Source organism: Megalops cyprinoides, chromosome 3 (genome assembly GCF_013368585.1).
Source record: "Megalops cyprinoides isolate fMegCyp1 chromosome 3, fMegCyp1.pri, whole genome shotgun sequence".
NCBI lineage: Eukaryota > Metazoa > Chordata > Actinopteri > Elopiformes > Megalopidae > Megalops > Megalops cyprinoides.
Window position 1 is genome coordinate 11,395,007 of NC_050585.1, and position 22,290 is coordinate 11,417,296.

General features: G+C 43.2%; 1 protein-coding gene across 2 annotated transcripts in view; it reads right to left on the reverse strand.

Moving 5' to 3' along the window:
• Positions 1 to 22,290, reverse strand: part of spns2 (spinster homolog 2 (Drosophila)) — a 71,486-nt gene that overhangs the window by 17,304 nt on the left and 31,892 nt on the right. For both annotated transcript variants that reach the window (XM_036523559.1, XM_036523558.1), the window contains exons 3-5: positions 11,143 to 11,279; positions 6,069 to 6,220; positions 2,157 to 2,223 (exon numbers count right to left, since the gene is read on the reverse strand). In XM_036523559.1, the coding sequence (XP_036379452.1) occupies positions 2,157 to 2,223; positions 6,069 to 6,220; positions 11,143 to 11,279 (356 nt within the window). The remainder of the gene's footprint in view (positions 1 to 2,156; positions 2,224 to 6,068; positions 6,221 to 11,142; positions 11,280 to 22,290) is intronic.

A 22,290-nucleotide genomic window follows, 5' to 3' on the forward strand; every position in this document is an offset into this window, starting at 1 on the left:
GCAGGATTGACAGCAGAATCGCTGACCACCTCTTCAAACTGCATCTTGGTTCCACCTCAATCCCCACCCCATAACCACCTGCTACTTGTAGTTGTTCATTTTACATGTAGTATCCTGATGTGTTCTGGATTGTGTGATCTAGTGACTGTCGTGTGGTAGTTTACTTGTCTTGTCTAATTAGGATGTACAACTTAATTCGAATAGTGTTATGCTCACACTCACTGGTCTGGGGGTGTTGTTAGCCTGGTCGGACACTGTTGCTCATTCAACTTGAATGGATACACTTCTGTTCTTTTGTGCTGGAAGTTGCTCTGGAGAAGAGTGTCTGCTAAATTAATGTAATGTAATGTAGTTTAATGAGCCATTTGTTTTAATTACGCCGTTGTTGTGCTGATGTGCCGGCCACCTGCACTCTGGCATGGCTTTAGAGCCTCAGTCAACATCCGAGCGTCCTGGATGGAGCATGCGTTGCTATGTGACAAGAGGTCAGAGCTGTTGTGATTACAGACAGTGGATACGCACTCCCTCTCTCCCTCTTACTGCCAGATCATACAGCAAGATGAAAGCAAGGCCTTGTCTGTCGGTCATATGCCCTTCCCATTGGCAGTCAAACACATTCCTTGCCGTAGTTAAAAGGTGGGAGGGTCAAACAGCAGGTCTGCCAGTACCCTTCCTCCGCAGCCTGTGAGGGCCAGATATCGAACGAGATGGCTATCGGAGTCCCAGCTCCTAGACCTCCGCTATGACCCCCACCTCCCCACCACCCCTCGCAAGGTCCACGAGAAGGAAGGCCACCAAACTCCGGGTCCAGAAAACAAACGGAAAGCAGAACAAAGTGTTTTTTTCCTCAAGGCAGGATATCGCTTGGTAGAACCTTTTCATGTGTTTGTTTTCTCTTAAAAAAGTGGTGGCCACCGTGATTAATTGCCCTCTCCTCGGATCGTAATTGTTTTATTAACGGGTCAGCATGCACGCTCTAAAACAATACGGGCCATGTTTGTTTCAAAATGTTCTGAAAAACAGAGTGAGAAACATACTCCCCCCTTCCTCTAACTGTTCAGCTAAGGCCACAACAGGTGACAGAGCAAAGCCTCGACATAACTTTCAACGCTTTTCATGTTTTGTGCTGTACCTGTGGAATTTTTGAAACGAGAAATGTTATGTCATTACTGCACCACTTTTCGGACTTCGAGGGATTTGAAGCCGTGGTTGGGAGAGTCGCAATCTCTCAATGCGATACAGAAGCATCAAAAGAATACGGAATTCAGTCAGTGATTATTTTGCCCAATTAGTCATTCTCCTGTTGCTAGGGCCATTTGTATTCTGTTTGGTAGTTCTGGGCATTTACATCTGGCATGCAGACTGCCAAATACTTTGAACAAGTGCCTCTTTGTGCCTGGCAAAATGTACCTTGTATTGCTTCATAAAAGGACTTCTGAGAGATCATCTGCTGTTTTAAGGTAATACTGTGAAATCATTAGAGTTGAAATCCCAGCTGTGGCGCACTGAGACAACTTTGACGTGAGTTTTACTTGGTGAGCAAAGTCTTCTATTTATGTGGGGGCAATATCAGTGTGGTATTTGGGCAAGTGATTTTAAAGTGGCACAAGGATTTTGTATTGAAATAGTCACTAGATCACCTTCCTAGTGTAATTTCTCACTGATACATCAATAGGAACTTTAAATTATTTTAAAAGTTCCCTGGAACTCAATAAGAGTTAGAAGGTAAATCTAAGGAAAAGGGCTTGGTTAGACTTCCCAAGCACACAACAAGTCAACAACATACTCAGAGCTAATCTTTGTGCTAAATGTGTTCAGCCAAACACTGTCTCTACTTTTCTTACATTTTGTCAGAGGAGAGTCATAGGGCCCTTTAAACAATGCTGAAATACATGTGACTAAAGAGATCACTGTGATTTAACTTTGGGTACGTACTGAACGTGCTACAGTGGTGGGCAGAGAGCCTGAAGATAATAAAACGACAAAGACACCCGCAATCTTCTCTCAGCTGTACCATTCCTGACTCCCTCATCAGGCCCCATATAGGTGTATCACCACGTGTCCCTCAAAGGGGTGGACAGCTCTCAGATAGCCCCCTGGGGCATGTCCTCCGGGAGGCCGTGATGATCACGTTCTCTTTGAATGAGAGCTCTTACCCGCAGTGCCCAGTGCCAGTCACCCGCTGCCTCCTTCGCGCTGGAGCCCAGGATGTAGCCCAGCCCACTGAAAGAGAGGGGAGATCAAGAGACTGAGTTCACTTTCCCAGACCTGGAGCAACGCCATAGCACCATACTCCACACAAACTGGGGAGCAGGCTCAGGCCCCCTTGTTCCTGGCACAGAAAAGTCATGTTAAATTGAAATATTCACAGGCCCAGAGACTGACCCCTGGATTCAATCAACATTTGCTCTTAAATTCAACATGTTTTTTTTTCCAATATGAAGAGTTTTTCTCATTCAATTATATGAACTCTTAACTTGCTAAATGGAGTGTGTGAAGAATAAAAGTGAAGCTTCCTTTTGTTTGTAGTTAAGACTGGAGGACAAATGTTGATCAGAACCAGAGAAGAGTCTGATTTGGGATGACGTTCTCAGATAATTGCCACCCCATGCTTCAATCTGAATTGCATCACATGAAAATGTCTGTCAGGAGGACAAGCAAATGATGAACTTTAGATCTAAGGACAGGGTGCTAACTGGTTTTTCTATTGATGTCTTCTAAGTTTGATCAAAAACCCATTAAACAGAGGTTTGTCTGAGAAAGCGACTTTTGTCCAGGTGGACTCTGAGGAGGTGCCCTACAGTACAACTGTCTAAAGATGATCCTACTGGAATATGCAAACATGGTCACAAGAGTGCTTATTATCATACCTGCATGCTGAAACCATGTTATTCTATACATAGGAATCCATGAGTCATACAGGGCTGGTCTCTGCTTTGATTAAAGTAGACGAAACTCTTTTGAGTCAGGGGATTGTGTGTCCTGTTTACAACCCGATAAGAGACTTAATTGCTAAAACTGTTCCTTTATGTGGAAGGGATATGATGCAGTCACTGATCAAAGTGGTGGTCTTGGCACTCTGAAGAGCTGCCAGCTTGTGGAGTGACTCTTCCTGGCCCTGGGCCCTTTGGTGTGGGTGTGTAAACAACAACAGGAGCTCCATTATTTGTTGTAATTGCTCCTCAAAACAACACTTCTTACACCTTATCATTCAGCAGCTCACACCTCTTTTTGGCTCCAGACACTGATGTTACTGTTGTTGCTATGATTAGCTCGATGTGAGAGACAAATGAATATTGCGGTGTTGGCTACTCAACATAAAAATGCTACTGTTCATCAGTTTGTTCACATAAACACATTAATAGAGACAGGTGCAAAAAACATGAGTTATCAAGGTTGAGTGGGGATAGGCTATGCTTAAAAACAGTGTTACTGTTAAAAGGTGCTTCTCTGCAAATGTGTCCTAATGACTTCACTTAACTTACTTGAATTTTAGGTGGCCGTGGGGCATCTGAAAATAATAATCTTTCCATTTCAGTTGATAGTGCTTTAGTGATGTGATAAGGTGTGTTAGAATAGTTAGAGGATTAAAAAGGTTCAGATGCACTGTATTGAAAATACAGGGAAGGTGCTTTAGATTCACCAACAATTCCAGCTGAATGAGTATGCTAAGGAAAGTGAGCCCACTGGCACTGGTGAACAGAATAGGTGAAGCAGTCACAGATGGGTACCTCGTGTTATTGTCCATTTCTTACGTTTTCAAAATGGTCATTGTGAAAATCTGAGATCACTCTTTCTAAAGGATTTTGTGTGCGTAAAAGGTGAACAAAATAAGAGAAACACCCATTCCCTGGCCATTGCAAAATATAACCTCATCATACCCGCCACATGGCTTTGTCACTGCAAATGTACACTCCCAATATGCTCTGAATACGCGGCCTCATTCACCAGTTTCATAACACAATGTTCTACACATTGTTTCCACCAACACTAGCTGGCTGTCACCACTATTCTTGGATGCATGCGGTAAGTACCTACAAGGTAGTGCAATACATGAGTCACAGTGGCCACAGAGAGAACGGTGTGAGGCTGCTGTTGTGATGAGTTCCTTGCGCTGGGTGTTCCTCCACATTCCAAGTCATTGACGCTTCCTGCATTCCCCGCCATTTTGTGACTGCCAGTCTGCACAGGTGTATGGCTTTTGACACACTGCTGACCATACAATTAGAGATTAATGAACAGATTAACCCAAACAGTCCTGGGGGCCTTACGGCTGGCTATTACCAGGGAGTATTTCCATAGGACCTTCTGACTTCCAGCCAACTACCCCTCTGAGTTATTTCACACATGAAGGGAACCATTCTGCATTGTTGTGTTTCGCTGATTAGCGGTCCAAAAATAACAAAAAAGGTCCTGGACAGATATTGTATTTCCAAGCAGTGACTAATGACTAACCTTATCAGACTACATCCACTGCCTATTTGGAATGTTGGACTCCAGCGCAGCATGCATCTGAAAAATACCTCCGCCCTTACCCAAGAGGTAAGAGACTGGCTCGACATGGTGTGTTTACTAGCCGGGGACACCTTTTTTTTTTCCAGGGGACCCATTTCCTGTGCACCCTGTCTCATTCCTGAGGTCACTTCCTGGAAACGGTCACAACAACTCAACCAAGATAAACAAGCAGGGTAGGGCGGAGGATGTTTTGGTCATTCGTTCGCAGGGTCCAGTCACTCAGCTCCTATTGTTTCTTTGCCGAGTGCTTTATTGGAGTGAAATACTTCGTCTCAGCATTCCAGAACCCCTTTGAGGCATGATTTTTTTCTTTCCTGTCTATTGCTGACTGCATTCAATCTGCCATCAATTCTATTAGCAGGCTCCCTGAAAGCCTGATAATGGATTACCAAAGAAAAGGCTATTGCCAGAAGTTGTTTTTTTTTTAAAATAGTTCTTACTTGCTTTTTGTTTTCTTTTATATCAAACTGAATTCCACCCACCAATGCAATACGATAACCAACATATCAGGTTGAAACTGTTAAACATGGTACACTTGACATATTGATAAATTGAGAATCTGTTGTATTTATTTCCTTAGTTGGGAAAAAAAGTCAAGTTGGTACTGCAGTGTGCAAATACAAACAGACATTAACTTGGTGGAGCCATTTAGAGGGGAGAGAGAGCGCTAAGGAACTCAGAAACTGGATGTGCAGCGAACTGTGGGCCGCAGTGTCTTTTCATTTATTTAGCATCTCATTTAGGCCTGCCACTTCAGTGTGTCTCTGGGTGCCATGAAGGATAAAAACAAGCCGAAGCCGAAGCTGCTCTGCACCATAGCGCTGTGGGGACTATCCATGGTAAATATGAATAAGAATAACCTGGAGAGTCCGGAGTCGAGCCATCACAGGCCCATTCATTTTTTATCTTTCCGCTTTGTTTGTTTTGCATTTTCTCTCCCTTTGTTCCCTCTTGAATGAACTGATTGAGTTTGAATCTCAAACCCTTGCACTTAAACGAAAAAAAAGAAAAGCTCAGTCGCTCTATCAGAGCTTTTGTGACCTTTTCGTAATCTTTATTTATCCAGACTGGCCCCGGCATGTGGAGTCTTTCATCGAAATTGGAATAAGTAGAAATGAGCAGCATGATGCAGTTGGGTGCAGTCTGCAGTGCTCGGTGGCCTGACCTTTTTGAGGTAAAAACGGTGTCTGAGATAAGACTATCCATTCAAGCGTATTTTGATTCTCTTTGTTCTCATCTGCATTTTCCTCTCTCTCGCTCTTTTGTTCTCCATTTCTCATGAATAGTTGAAATCCTCTATCCTGATTGTTCAGAGACTCATTTTAAGCAGGTTTACATTGAGCCATCTTCTGAACATGACTTCTGAATGGCTTCATGGTGCAGCTCCTTACTCATTTTAATCTACATTCATTTTGAAGATGACTGTGCATCCATTAAAAAGTCACTCCAACAGGAAGCAATTTTGAAGAAACTGTAATTGAACGTGTTATGTTTGGCTATCCCTGGCTCTGCTAATGTTTGCTTTGTGCAGCTGAACTGGTTTCATGACGTACCTGCCCAGGGGAATAGCAAAGTAGAAGACAGAGAGCATCATGGTCCGCGTGTTGTTGGTGAATAGATCGCCGATGATGGTGGGAGAGATGGAGGAGTAGCTCGATTCCCCAATTCCAACCAGACCCCTCGACAGGACAAACAGCCAGTAATACTGCGAAGAGAGGAGAATGTGATCAGAGAGGCGAATTAAACTGCACAAACACACACAATTCAGAGCAGCCACTTTTGTTTTGCACTCTGTAAGACAGCCAGGGATTGTCTAGACACACTGCTGCACATGACAATGTTAGCGACCTCTCTGTAAAATTCCATCCGCCCTAAGTGAAATTAATTTTTTTCCCCTTGAGTAGTCCTGAATGCTTATCAAGAACCATTTCAAGTTCATAAAACTGTCAAATTTTAATCATGCTTCTGGAGGCAACTGCCAAAGATAATATCTACAAAAGAGTGCTGAGGACACAATTTGAAGCTCAGGGGACAACCATGCTCTGGTCACTCGAATGCTTAAAAGCCCAGAATCCTTTGCAGTGCCAGTGGGTGGGGGGCACACAAAGATTATGAGACAAATGATGATGCGTAAGCGAGCCAACTTCTTTCCTCCAACACTCCAGCAGTGTGTATTACACACTGTACCGGAAGGGGACAGCGGTATACCCAACCTTGTAAAAATGTGGACATTGACCTTTGCCTTCCTCACTTTAACAGGGGGAAGGAAAACAAAATTTGAGCCACCTACTCTCTTTCCCAAAACTGAATTGAATCAGCAGTTGACACACACACACATATGGAATATGAGTTATCAAAATGTGAGGGCAACTCCCCAGGACAGGTCATCTTCAAGAGATCAGGAACCCTAAAACATGTCCTGTGTAGACACAACAACCACTCCTATTGAGTTTGGATAAATTTGCTTCACTACCAAGCAAGCAAATGTATTTTATAGAAATTTATGTAGTGTACTGGCCGATACTGGCCACAATTATGTGTGTTCTTTATGTTAAGATTGTGATGCAGTTTAAGTGTTACTGTAAGAGCACCAGGATTTCATGTTATTGAGTTTTCAGCCTGAACATACTCTCAATATTATTCATTGTTATATCTGATGATTTATCCATATCAATAATAAAATGTGGCTGATGCCTTCCACCTTATCAGGAACAGAAAATTGGGTTGAAACTTGTGAAATGGGTTTCAGCCCTGCCACACAGTCCCAATCTCCCAAGCCCCCCCCCCCCCCCCCCCCCCCCAATCTCAGGTTTTGGGAAAAAAAAGTGTGTTAAAAGCATGGCATTCAACACTGTAACTAAAGTGCTGATACGCTACAAAAAAAGGGGGGCTGATGGATAAAAATAGTAAAACAAATCCACGGTGTGCAGCGCCTGCACAGAGAAGTAGCAAAATGCCCAGGGGGGTAACACAGCGTTCCATTAATAGCCAGTCCTTTCTACCCAACGGCTCGCGCTGTGACGGGCTTCTGAGAATCGCTTACTTATTGTTGCGTTACGTAATTCCAAGGGGATTACGTGATGGGAATCTGCAGTGACTGAAACAGGGTTATCCTATGTGGCCGGGCTTTTTGATGCACGCCAATGTGACAAAAGATTTTTTTTTTTTTTTTTTTGCATTTCTCCCTGCCAGAGCCCGGAGGAAACGTTAGTGTCTACTACTGTCCTGTCCTGCTTTGGGGGAGGTCCTCGGGAGTGCAGAGTCAGCTGCCACTGACTGTATTAATTGCCATTCAGGGCAACCGGTCAACAATCGCCGCGACCCCCCAGCGTGAAGCGCCATCAGAGGCTGCTTCGTGTCGGCCAACACTACACTATGGCGGAGTAATCACGCAGCGTGTTCATAAATACACAATTCAACAACGCCAACAAAACAGTGGTATACACATATCGACTGTTATCCCGCTATCTACATTTCTTTTAAAAACGGTGCTTTGATTCTTGGCGAGCGATGTCGTTTTGCACGTCTGAATGAATCGTGTACTTATTTTAGACTAGTCGATTGTTATTCGGTAGTTTTTGGTTTCCTATCAGCCAATCCAGTTGAGGTGATACTCATATTATTTGTACGTGTGGTCAGAGGACTGGCAGTGATGGGATTTCGTTTGGCTGCCACAACATTTACCTTTTGATAAATTGTTTCGACATCGGAGTTGACTGAAACTGAATGAAAAACGATGTATCCCCCCCCCCCACCCCCCTGGGAAAAAATATGACAGAATTGATGTGCGCGCAGCTAATATATGTGCATATCGTCCAGTGCACTTATGCTTTGAAAACCTCCCCCTCAGACATTTTTATTTTTGCTTCAACGTGTTTATCGCAAAGCAAGACATGGGATTTATGTGAATGTAAATTCGCCCCTGCGATGTTTTATTCCACAAATGAAAACACTGAGCTGTTTGTTAATTACAGAAGAAAATTACTTTCGTCTAATTTGCATGATTATTTAATACAGTGAGGAATAATGTTCAACAATAACAGGAATCAGCCTTGAACACCCTGCTGGCTTTCTGTGACTCTCTAGAGTTTTAAATCTGAAAGTGTAGTGAAGGAAGAATTTATACAATGCTGGTTAAAAGTGTAAATATGTATAAAAATTAAAGTAATTTATATTAAAATTAGCATAAACGTTTGGCTAGGGCTTCCTCAAAACTTGTAAAGTGCAGCCATAAAGATACATCTTTTGGCTTACCATTTTAATTGCTGCATTGGAATTCTTACATAACTTGTTTATCTTCATGTGTTGGTTCAACAGGAATCTACAGGAATCTTGTGAAGGAATGCAGTCAACACAAGACCTGTCCAACTTTCACACCTTTTGGGGTGTCCATTTCTTCCTCCTGCTCATTTGAAGGAATGTTTTGCTCCTCAGAAACTGTAGTGTACAGTTCTGAGGCCACTTTTCAGTTTACTGATATGAAAATCCTAAGGTTGGGGGAGGGGTATCACCCTATGACCCTACTGACAGAGAACACTTCTGCATCTATCAGTGTGAGATGCAGGCTATTGTCATCAAATCAGTAAATTGACAGCAAGGGACTGAGGCATATTCTCCATGGAGGGCTATCCAATGTGTCACAGTGAACTGGCCTTAGGAGAGGTGTGTGTCCCAGGGATTGGCTGGAATCTCCTGCAAGTGATTCTCATTATCATCATCTGTCACTTCTCACAAATCTCGCAGCTAGCCCAGCAGTTTAATTAGCTATCATATTGCTACCTAATAACACCCCCGGAGACCAAGGAGCAACTAAATCTTACACTGTGTTGTATACTTTACAACACCCAGTAAGCAGATATAGCCTGCCCTAGTATGCCAGATTTGATTAAAAGAGTTTATCATGCCATTTAAATTTGAAGCACTACTTAACTCACATGTCCTGATATTTATGGCTCCTGTCTTCATCTGGCAAAATCCCTAATCCTTAATGAAACCCAAAATCACTCATAACCACTAATAACACCACCACCTTTTTCTTTTTCAAAACACTTCAGGTTCTATAGGTTCTTTAATCAAAAGAGCTTTGATCATTAATAATGGAGGGTGAACCAAGGGTAGAGAAGGTTGTATCTTTTGCAAATTCACTTCTTCCACATTAGTCTGATCTCTATATTCCAAAATAGTGATCTGTGTGCCGCCTCCCCCTTCTTTTCCAACACTAGACTGATAAGGTTATGTTTGATCAGACCAATGGAATATCACCTTACCCCCTCAGGACATATCTCTCCTCCCCCCCCCCCCCCCCCCCCGCCACCCCACCCCACTGACAGACACAGCATTTGCATACCCAAGGTAAAAATGCACTTTCTGCCCTTCCCAGTAATAGCGATCACGCCAACCTTTGCGGTGACCTGAAGTGAATAATGTTTCCAGGTTCACCGGACAAAATTAAATTTTGGCTTTAAGAGAGGATATTTAAGCGATGCTGATTAGCCCTGAGTGGACTAAAGCATACAGTTTGACTTTATGTGATTGTCTGTGATTATGTGATTTTAATCTTGTTCAGAGCTAATCACTGTCTGTGAAATAATCCACATGCCTCCTGTCTCAGCCATAGACTTACTCCCTCAATATCCTTATCTTCTTTTACTCTTTTTTTATCTCCCATCTCCAAAATATAATATTTAGTTTCTTTAGCCAATAGTGCATGCCTTGCAATCTATTTGCAGATATTAATGTCTCAAGGTATTCTCCTGTGGATATTTTGTGGCATCACATTATAATTGAAAATCCATTCCTCGCACAGCAGAAAACTAGGTCAATAAGTTTCAGTGTGGAGAGTCCATTGTACTGAGACTCAAAAATGTTTCTTACTCTGTCTCCTTTCCTACTTTAATCCCTATGGCCCTTTAATGCTCTGGTCTAGATTTGAGTTTTGGTAAATACAGGAGTCAAACCACTTTGGAGCCTTTTATTCAATAGATCTGAGGATATTAAATGACGGCCTTGAGATTACTGTGGACATTTCCTGTTCCCTAGTATCCCATTAAGGCTGCTGAGTCAGGGGCAGGGTGTCTGGGGAAAAGAGGCACTTCATTTTAAGCTCTGCTGCCCCATTAGCATTGAGTGTTGCGCTGTTCAGCTGCACTTGATGGAAGGGTACGCCAGGGCCACCGTAACCTCAGGAAGGCTCACGGGAGGCTGAGCTGACCTCAAACGCTGGCCAGGCCTCCTGTGGTTTAGGAAACCCAGTTTTCAAAGGCGCACAAACCACATGACCACCCCGTCTGAAATATAAAACTGGCTAAGTGATTGTCTGCTGCGTGCTTTCATTAGGTAATTGCTTAATACTGGTGACCTCTTAACTTCATTCACTGAGGCTGAGAGATAGAAAGGCAGGGAGACAGAGCACTGCAAAAACAAGGACATTGTACAGTATAAGGGCTATCAGGGAGAGTTACTAATATGAATATAGGCATGCAGAATCCCTCATTAGCAATGATTTAGATTTGAAAGCATCTGATTTTTGTACATTTACCCACTCACCACTTACTTCTTCCGGCCTTCACAACTTATTTTTTGCTCTGGGGATAGGAAGCTGAGGCACGGAGAGAGATCTTACTGTACCTCTTTGGTGATGAAGGAGCTGGAGAAAGTTACAGTTGACCAAAAAAAGATGCCACAGCTCAGGATGATCTTTCTGTTGAAGCGGTCGCCAAGGTAACCGAAGATGGGCGCCGCCACCATGAAGCTGCAGATGAAGACTGCAAATGACAAGAGGGAGACAAAAAAAATTATTTAGGGTGGGGTGGAATGAGAGAACAAAGGACGAGATCACGCAGTTAGCATACCATGCCTACTTGGCACCTTCCACCTAGAGAGAATGAGGACTGGAAGACTTTGAAATACAAAAAGGCTTCGGGGCCTCGCCCGTTGTTCTGTTCCTGAATGAACCGCCTGATTGCGTGTCATGACCTCGCTCTTCTTTCGGATGGCTCCATGCACCTCTTTGGGGAGGGCAATGCGCTGTAATGCCCTGAGCAAAAACCCCAACCACTGCATGTTGCGAGTTTTGTTTCCCTGGTGTCGTGCGTATTTCGTTGCGCACTATAGCATGTTTGAGGGAACAGCGGCCCGCAGAGCCCCATTAACAGCCGGTCAGGTGCTCTTCCCAAAAGCTCTTTGCCTAGACAGGCCTCTCCTGGAGACCCTTTAAGCTCTCAGGGCCTGGCACAGCCAACTCCCAATTCACCAATTCAAGGATATCCTGAAAGCTGTTTGCTTGGCTGAGCCTGGTTCTCTGCACTGTGGAATGTTTTTAGGGAAAAAACCGTCTATTTCTACAGGGATTTATATAGGGTGGGAAGGGTAACAATCTTCCCAGGCACTGTTTGATTTCACAAAATATTGAGTTTTTCCACAACAGCATATGATGTTCAACTCCAGGAGAAGAATCCCCTGAAGCTTTTTTTGTAATATTGGGACTGATGTTTGAAACTAATCTGCTTTTTTAAATGTTAGGGTTTTTGCCCTTAATGAAAGATCCTGACGCACTATATAGGATGTTTTCATGTATCAGATATGACATTAGGCAATGATGATCGTCGTATTGCATAAGATACAGGTTGTGTCTAACAAATATAGGTTGTGGCTAACAGATGGCAACCTGAAAACAATAGTGAAAAAGGTTTAGCATGAGCGCAAAAGTGAGCATCCAAAATCTGACTGAAGTGCAACTTACGCTGCTGACTGCAGAAAAACTCAACAGAACCCAGTCAATAACAGGGGGTGGAATATACCCCAAACAGGCCTGAAATATTAATGCCTTTAAAATTAGTCTGGGGAATAGGGCTTGGATACCATTCTTTGAGGCATTAAGCCTGACAATGGGATTTTAAGATTATAGCTCTCCTGAAAGTTTATTGACATACAATTTGCATAAACACACTCTCTGGAGAGGAATGAGAGAAATATTACACACCACCCAGCTTTGATCTACCTCTGCAGTACCAAGCAAAGGTCTTTAAGAAGATACTGAACAAGGAGATTGAAAAATGTAGGGCTCTGCAACTGAGGTAATAAAACAGTATGTCTATGGTTATTTTATGTTGTTTACTTTCTTCTGAAGTAATATAATATTGGTACCACCACACTATTCCTTATGTTAATTTTGCTGGGTTTTTTGCGGAGCACCTGAAAACCTGTGGATATGTTGGATATAGTTTTCGACTGGACTTTGATCTACCTGCTTCACAAGCCATCTGACACTAAATTGCAGTGCCCATAAGAGTGTATTCATCCTGGAAAAAGGTGAGCCATTTCTGCTCACAGAGTATAAATTAAAACTCATAGCAGATCAAACAGCTGCACATGACAGATTTGGTTTATACCTGATGGTAAAATGCCTCCATGATGATTTTGTTTTAAAAATGGGTGGGAATTCACAGGTCATTGGTGCCAGAACAAGCTTGGCATCTATTATTAACTTACTGAATACTGTCAAGTGAATACAAACAGCTCTTTAGAAGTATCCCTTCATCGCTGCCAAATAATGATATCCACTTATATATTTGACTGTAACAACTGTCAATTTTTTGAGTTGAGAAAATGCTGATATTACAAAAGCTGAAAGGCATTGTTAGCCTGGTTTTCAGGGCTGCTGCTTATGTTATTTATTTACTACATAGATGGGATTCAGCCCACACAAAGCCTGCAGTGAAGTGTGTCACTCTGAACACTTCTGTTCCATTTTTCTTGAGATGAGAGCTCATGAAACAAATTCTGCTTCTGCAATGTCTCCTCTGAGATGGTTTTTTTTTTGGTGACATTTTCATTAACAACAACAATATGAGCTTAATTTAGATGCTTTAATAACTGCTAATGAATCTTCCTGGGAGCAGTGTTACAGCCAGCCTAGAGCAGATCCAAATGGTTGTTTGGATATGCTGAGCATTTATACGACATATGAACATTGCAAGATTTATGGATGAGGCGTGTGCTTGGTACATTCATCTAAATATTTTTCCTGGGGGCTTTGAAATACTTTGTGAGAAAACTGAAAACATAGTTCCAGGTTTATGGAAAATGGTCATGGTAAACCATTCATAAAAAAGGTTATTGAAATGTACTAATAATTGTTTCAGTGTTGCTTAAATGATAAATGACAGGTAATCTCCTGAATGTCCCTAATGGCCCTTTAATTACACAGTAGGTGTATCAATTAACATCCATGGATGCAACAATACTCATACATTGGTACATTAAGAATTCCTTAAGACTGGTTTGACTTGTCTTGTTCTCATTAAAAATACCAGTGATTCTGTGGCCGAACACCGCCTGCCTGACACAGTAGCTGGCCATGTCCTTGGCCAACCTTTACACACTGAGCACAAGTGCAGATAAAATATATCTCCTAATGATGGAACATTTACTAATACACATATATACCATAAACAGACACTTGTTTTAGTAATATAACCAGGAACAATAGTGAGGGGACAGTGGCTGTAACAAGAATATTATGCAATGTGGACAATGAAAGCAAAACAAAAGCATGTCTCCCTAATGATTTGTAAGTGTTGTTACCTTTGTGTCACCCTCAGGCTACTTGCCTTTCATCTCTGAAGCATCTTAATGGGGTCTAATTAATGCCTTGTGCTGTAACATCTACCCTGAGCTGGAAGGCACCTGCCTCCGCCCACAATGCCATTGGCCACAGTCAGGTGTCAGCCACTCAACCCTGTCCTTAGGGGGCTGGTTAACCACTCTTTCTCAGGAAGCACTTGTCACGTCCTCAAAGCATTTGCGGCATTCCGGTGCTGTCACTGTGCATCTGCTCTGTTGTGCAACATTAAATTATGATGCTAGCCATTTTGGCCAGAGTTGGAAAAGCTTTAGAATTCTTCCACGGTGCACTACACACCCCGCTGCCCCCCCCCTTCCCTCACCACCTTTCAACGCTGCTGCCAAATGTCACAGAAATATTAGGGTGTAATGCGCAAGATAAGAGGCCAGCTTGCACAATGAGCTCGCCACAGGCACCTTGACTGGGTTTAAATGGCAAGGAGAAATATGTGCTAATCTGAGCCAGAATGACAGTACTCAAAAAGTGCAGTCAAGCCACCCTTTAAATAAAGTGACCTGGTATTAGTGAGCTGCGTATGAGCAGTGTTCTAATATTACCGGGCAGGTCCTTTAGGATGCCCCCTGCCATTTTCTGTGTGATAATTATCGTTTTTGCTTAACTCTGCAGTGGCAGATAGCAGAGGCCTCCTATTTCAACAGCGTACATGTTTATTCAGCATTGACCAAATAGTGTCCCATGAACCTCCCACTGCTAATTTTCAGAGCTATGTTCTTTCTGTAATCATGACTTTGTTCCCAGTGTAAACAGTCGGCCGGCATACTCTTTAAGTTGTAGCCAGCGACATTGAATAAAATGACATCAGATGATACAAGACTGACAACATAAGATATCTGTGGAGTGTTCTGAGCATGTGTCAATGAAATGTTATTCCAGTATAAGACATGCATCCATCCATCCATGGATGGATGAGCTCTGAAGAATAGAAACATAAGCAGGAAATGTGAGATGAATTCCAAAGGACTTAAGGTGACAATCACAGGGTGTTTACAGAAGCCTCACCTGGATTTACAGTACAAAAGGTGCAACAATTCCCTAGAAGGTGACAAAAGCCTCCAACAATTTTTCATCCACATTCTTGAGGAAGTGTCCCTTCATATCTGCATCTCTATTGCTGGGCCTTCCTCTTGCTTGACCAGTGGAGCGGGAAATTTTTGGGGGGTGGTTTAGGTGACTTCAAACATTATCTAGAAAACCATCGCACCCTGTTCAAGAATCAGGGATAGTCAGTTCTGGTAAATTTGTGTTAGCTGACAAATGACGTTTCTGGCATTGCAGGGCATGCATTGTAATGCTATTAGTCAGTAAGCCATTTTTTTAGAGCTTCATGGGAAAACACTGAGGAGATGACATAGAGCCTCCCACTCCATCCTCCTAATGAACACAGAACAGCCAACAAAAGACCAAAATAAAATAAGTGAAGATTTAACTTATTTTTCCAAATTCCATTTTAAATTATAGACAGTGACACATTGACTTGGGTATAGGGGACATTAATTAGACACAAACCATGCTGTGGACTATAGGCACCGACATGAATGAGATTGGACCATGGTTCTATTGTGTCACTCAGAGAGTGCACTTAAGAATGTACAGTGCCCAATGTTCCAAATCACATTGATGGGTACTTACACTTTGACTTCATGTTTTTAAACAGCTCCACTTACATAATGCTGTAGTTACATAAACAACATGTTACCACCCCCCGATAAAAAGAACACCCTTCAAAAACACCAAAAAGTCAAGAGAAAACACTGAAAAGGAAGCCCCTACGTGACACGGTCGCTGCCTCTGCCATGCTGCAAATCCTCCCTGCTCTACAAATATCCTGAGTCGTGCAAAACCAAACAGACCCCAAATCACAGCCAACGTGAACGCAACACCTCCTGTCTGGAGGTGGGGAGCTTGGTGGGGGGGGGGGGCTCAGCTCCGTACTTTCCTTTTCCTGATTCGGCACCATCCGCGGCCGAGTGCCATTGTCTCTCACTTGGATTGTCGTGAGGCGCACTCCTCTGTCTCTCTGCAGCGGGGATTCCAACAGACTGAGACCGCAGACGAAAAAAAAACCTGCATGTACACAAGTCAAAATGGGAGGAAATCCCCTGGATAAACAGTTGGGAGGCAGGACACTATTATGCTTTCTTGTCGCATTCATATATATATGTATATGATGAAATATGGCATGATTAGTAACTTCTGAAAAGGAAACGGCTTTGATGAACCATTAGACAATATTCATCTCTGACCCTGTGTCAACGACCGACTTGGGAAAGAACTCAGAGATTTTATGGATTTGGCTCAGTAAACTCAGGTCTGTGATCTATGAGACCACAGCTTTGGACAAGAGAGGAATAAAACAATGCAATCTGTCAACAAGGGCAACCCAAGAGTATAATATAATGCCGCCATTGTGATGCCTGCTGTTGTTTGCTTATGTGCACTTTACAGACTGGAAATATAAGAAGGCGAGTCTTGAGACAAGAGGTTTCATCAGACAGAAGGCAGCTGTTTAAATAAGTTCTGATGGGTGGACAGGCACTTAAATGTTATGGCCCACTGTATTAAAACAGGGGGGAGAAATATACAGCCAAGTCCAACTAATTTGTCTTATCAGTGAATCACAGGCATGTTACTACTTAGACAAACTAAACTGAGTCAAGATATCTCCAGACAATGATATCTCGCTATATTTTTCTGTCAAGCACGAGAGAGACCAAACACCCATCTTCCTTTCATAGTTGGTTTTTCCAGTCCTATTCTCTCAGTCTCTGCTGACAACTGTGTCATTAAATTACATAACCTCTCATCCCTGACACAAAATAATGCTCCTAACCATGCCCTTTGGTTCCTCACAACAATGCCTCTTCCCCATTTCCTTCCTAATTACAGACATACATGTACAGTACAGTTGTGTGGTTGTCAACGACTATGAATGAACTGTGTCAGAAACATCATCAGTTCCCATCCTTCTCCATATTTGGTTCATTAATGAAAGAGATGGTATTCTGAATCTGACTGAAGCGTCCATCCACCCTCAGCTAGCTTCACAGAAGGTTCTGATGTCCGTTGAATTTGGGTTTTACCTACGGAACACACACACCCTATCATTCAGGATGACTAATACACACTGCATTTTAGCTCAATACCTCATCAAAATTGACATCTTAAACTGAGTAAATAACTTGCATTGTCTGCCTTGGCCCTGTTTGGCCAATTAGCAAAGCAGAAATAGTGTGCCGTTGACCCGCTCAACTCGAAATGTGTTCTGCAAGGTTTTTTTGTGGAATGAAACATTGCTAAAGATTTACCATCATTGAGGAGGTGAGCTGTGGGCAGAATGGGCAGAATGGGCAGGACAGAACAGAAACTGTCTGCTTTACATATCGTGCCAATTCACCCTCCTCTGAAACTATGCGCAGATAGGATATCAGCAACATGCAGGCAAATTGTGTAACACTAACATTTCCAGCACAGGCTGTTTAGCTTAACAAAGTGGCTTGCCATTCAACAGATTAACTGTTCAAGTATGTCTTCATAATTTAAGTCAATGGTAAAGGAATGTTTCTATTGTCAGTTCAACAAGCTAATGATGAAACGAATAATAAAACAGCCAAAATTGCACCACAAAAAAATTTTCTAAATAGCTCAGGTGAATACCTAAGGCGTTCAGTGCCTTTGTAGATGTCATTATACTTATTAAGGTCACTCCTACTTGAAACACTCAGTGGGTCATGTGACATCTGTGTGAAAAGGACCTGAGGCCTGGCTTTGGACATACTATGAGCCAGATTATTTGTTTTTGCTCCGCTGTGCTTTGCTGCAACCCATAGCTACAGCTACTGTACCAGCTGCGGTCAGCCTGAAAGATTTATGCAGTCAATGCCTCATTAAACCTGGTGATTGTGTCATGCCATATTCATCTGGGTAGTCTTAGTAAATGCAAAAGACATACACCCTCCTGGAGCACACAGTTTCATACAAATGTGTCACAGACACTCCCCTCCCCATCGATACTTTACATCTCCGGGAAAACTAATGATTAGGAACTCCAAGATGTGCTGAGACTCCAGTGAACCCGCTCTTTACCAATGGATGATTCTGTAATGAGTATGAGAATCTCCTCTTTACCTCAAGTAAAACATCAGAGAGCTCATGGACTTCAGAAACTAAAATCGGAGGAGTTCGTCTTCTCCAAGAAAATATTCCCTTAAAAATCTTCCTGACATGAACAGCAACAGCCAGGTGGTTTTCAAGCGTTGCACTGCACAGTTTCACTAGATTTTTAAATTTATTTCCTTGAAGGAAGTACTATGTGCCCTTTTTGTTTACATAATTGGGAGTGTATTCTTACTTTTTTCAGTAGGGGCACACTAATTAGCAGCCTTGTTTGGTTATGTGGTTGACATTGATAAAGTTTACAGGGCCTGGGTTATTTCTGTTCAAAAGAAGCGGCCGTGCCAATTTTCCCCACTAATTCAAAAAGACATCCGTCGCTATCTCGCCACGAGCTGCGAGGCATAACCACGCGGACGGGGCGTGGATCACGCCGATTCAAATAGACTGCGGCTGTCGTGGGACGAAAAAAGGTCCTAACTGCAGGTCTGGACATGCCCGTTCCATCATCACGTTTCTATTACAGGGTCGCCTCTGCCTCCGTGTGCATTTCCGCTGAGCAGTAAACATTCTGCCGCCCCAGATACAAACCCCATTTGGGTCGCTGTCTGACACCCATTTTTTTCTGCGCCTGTACTTTTCCCACCACCAGCACCACAGCTGAGGTTAACCGGTTTGCCTGGAATTCGTTCCGATTGCCAAGGATTGCTGATGTGGGTATTTATTATTTTTATGTAACGTTCACAAGGTTACGGGTTTTGAACTCGACTGTGGTGTATTGGCTCATATTTCATACTCTACAGTTTTGGTTACACTTCTTTGATGATGTTTGTTAGATGGGGTGACCATTCTAGAGATCTGGAGATGTTGACTAAACATGTATGTAGTGTGGGTGTGCTTGCATGAAAGGCTGCTTGATGCATAGCCCTCTGCTGCCACGTCCAAGTTCAGAGTGACAAGTCATGGTCAATGCCCAGTTTCGTGCACACACAAATGCAAGTAAAATAGACAGATAAATAGCACAGAAACGGCAAAGCTACCTATACTGTTATTTGAACAATGGTTATGTGATACACTTGCAGTTGCCAAAGCTGCGTTTTAAATGAGAAAAATATGACAAATGATTTATGAGTTTAAGAAAAGAGCGGAAGCAGTTCACCTTTGCCTTGGAACCTGGGCATAGCTGTGGTTGTGAGGGCATTCCAACAGATGGGAACCGAATGCGTTTCATATTGTCATGGCCTAACCCTTCACCTTTGTGGTTCCTGAAAGAAATACCTTGTTGGTTTCCCCGAAGCGAAACTGGAAGGCCTGAAGGAGTTACAGGCCATGCACATGACTCATGTGCTGGTATTGTGCTGTGAGGACGTACTGCCACAGATATCACACCATCAAGTGCCCAGATGTACCCCTCTTATGTTGATGAAGTTGAAAAACAAAACACAGGCAAACAAAATGAACTGGATGTAGTATTCTATCCAGACCTTCTTGGATTCCCTGTAAGTGTTACACACCCAGCTGTCTTATGCAGAAAAAGTGGTGCGAGGAATATTTCACATGAATACAACTAGACAGGGATCCATAGGTATGTGTGTACAGCAGGGAAATTGACCTTTTTATATGTGTTGGCACACAATGTCGTTTCAGCTAGTCATGACAGATTGTTTTTGTCTCTGAATGGGGCTCAGGTGTCTGTTTGCTATTGATGCTGTGTGGATTAGATGTATCATGGGAGTCAGAGCGATGAACACTAGCACAAGAATAAGCTGCAGAGACAACACAAACCAATCTGTCTGAAAACAAAAGGCCTTTTCTGACTTTTGCTTTTGACCAGTGAGATAAAGCTCAAGGCCTTTCCTGTGCTTTTACTGTGCTCGCTCAAAAAAACCTGCTTTGTGCCTAGCCTGCTGGAGGAAGAGGACTTTGTGCTTCACCTGGTTTCCACAGAAACCAATGAAGGCAGGGACAAAGGAAGCTGAGGCAGCATTCAATTGGACTCAGACCTGCAGTTATTTAACAAGAATTTAAATGATCCAGACCAACTCTGACCTCTTTCACGCTGCTACATGTGGGGGGGGGGGGGGGGGGGGGGAATGGTTAGTCCAGTATTATTCCATTGAGATTGCTGAAATGGCCTAGCCAGTATTAAAAGATAAATGGGTGGCCTCTGAGACAACTCTTATATCAGCCTGGCAAGGGTGCTGACTTCAGAGCTTCAGCGTGAGAGCCTAAAATCTGCTGTGTTTTCAGGTGAGCTAGTTTACCACTTATCATTTCAATTAACCATGCCACCAAAACAGACGCCAATATCAACATCATACTGTAGAAGGAAGGACTATAACTAGTACAATTTTGTAAGAGCTTTATTAGCTCCAGCTGTTAGTCATAAAGCTTTCAGTGGATTTTACCAGTGAACTTTCAGCCACATTGTACCACTGCAATGGAGAGGAATTCATTACTATATTTTGAGTGAAAGCTTTTAATGCTACAATTCACCTATTCCACTGAAATTGGTATCGGTATGTGGATGAATGCAACACTTAGACAGCCTGACAATGGATCAACCACGCAGCTTCCCGTGTTTGGTTCCACACACAGAAAGCAACACCACGAGAGGATATCCTGACAATGTGGAGTTATTTTTCTCAACGCTGGGAGCCTGTAATGTGGACAGCAATGTGTGTTTGGCATATGTGTGCGTTCCACTTCAACTTTCTCATTTCTCATGCTCTTGACATAGAAAGAGAGGAAGAGAGGGAGTTTTCTTATAGGAAATGGTTCATAGGATATGCTGGATATATGGAAAGTATGACTGACTGTTACAGGGACAATAGAAAATGTTTGAACAAAATCTGTTCAATTCTGTATCTAGTATAAAGACAGTGCTGAGGCCCAATGTCTCAAGCAGACCTGTAAATGTACATGCCCACTGGCAGGACATTTTATTGATAGTGACAGGGTAGAACTATTTGATTACTGACCTGTCAGCTGGGTCACACCAGCTCATATCAGTCTAGAGTCACAGTAATGACTCTAATGTAATAACTATTCCAGTGATATAATTAACATGGGTATTTGTCCATAGCGTGTGACTGAAGACAGCCTTGCTATGTACAGCAGGTAGTGGTTCTGTGACCTCCTTTCCTCCTTTCTACCTGTGGTCAAGAGGGGGGAAAGTCCTGCCCTTGATAAGGTAGGGACCAGAAAAATCAGGTGCCCGTACAAGGGCCTTCTCCCTGATGCCCTCTTCGTAAGCCCCTGAGACTGACTCACCTCTCCAGGCACCCTTGGACATGCGGGGAGGGTCAGAGCAATTGGGACATTCTAAAATTAGCTCTGTGGCTAAACAGTTTTTTGTGCATTCCTCCTCATGTGTCTCTCTGCGAAAGACAGGGAGGAGCAGTGGTAAGTGGATTAGCGGTGGGAAATGAAGTTGGTTCGCTCCCAGCGGTTCTCGGTTTAGGAACAGATTGAGGACGGAAGCGACCGACACGCAATGAATCAAGCGGGCTCAAAACGCCTCCCGAGGAACCTCGAGGCGGCTGTTTTCCTCACGCCGAGCGCGAGTGGCGAGGAGCTCACGAGGACACCATGCCCCGGGGGCATCTGTGTCGGAGGGCCGGAGGTGTGCGTCAGTCACAGCGACACGGGGAGCGGTGCTGTGGAGCAGCGGAGGTCTGGCAGACGCTCTGCGGTTGTCTCAATAGAACAGGAGAGCGACGGGAGCCAACGGATTTTCAGTCCTCAATCTGTGTGCTTATTTGATTCACTCTTCAAATATCCTCAGGGAAACCATTTTAACCACAAATCAAATGCTTGGATCAGGGAGGCAGCTGCAGCCTGGGCATGATACGGTATAAACAGTGTGAGTAACAGAGGAAGCTCCATTCTCCCTCACTCACTGGAAGCACTCGGACAGACACCTCTGGGCTCCCACAGTGACACTGGTGCAGTTCCTCACGGTGTTGTATTACCAGAGGAATGTCAGGTGGCAGGGGACGAAAAGAATGTCTCATGAT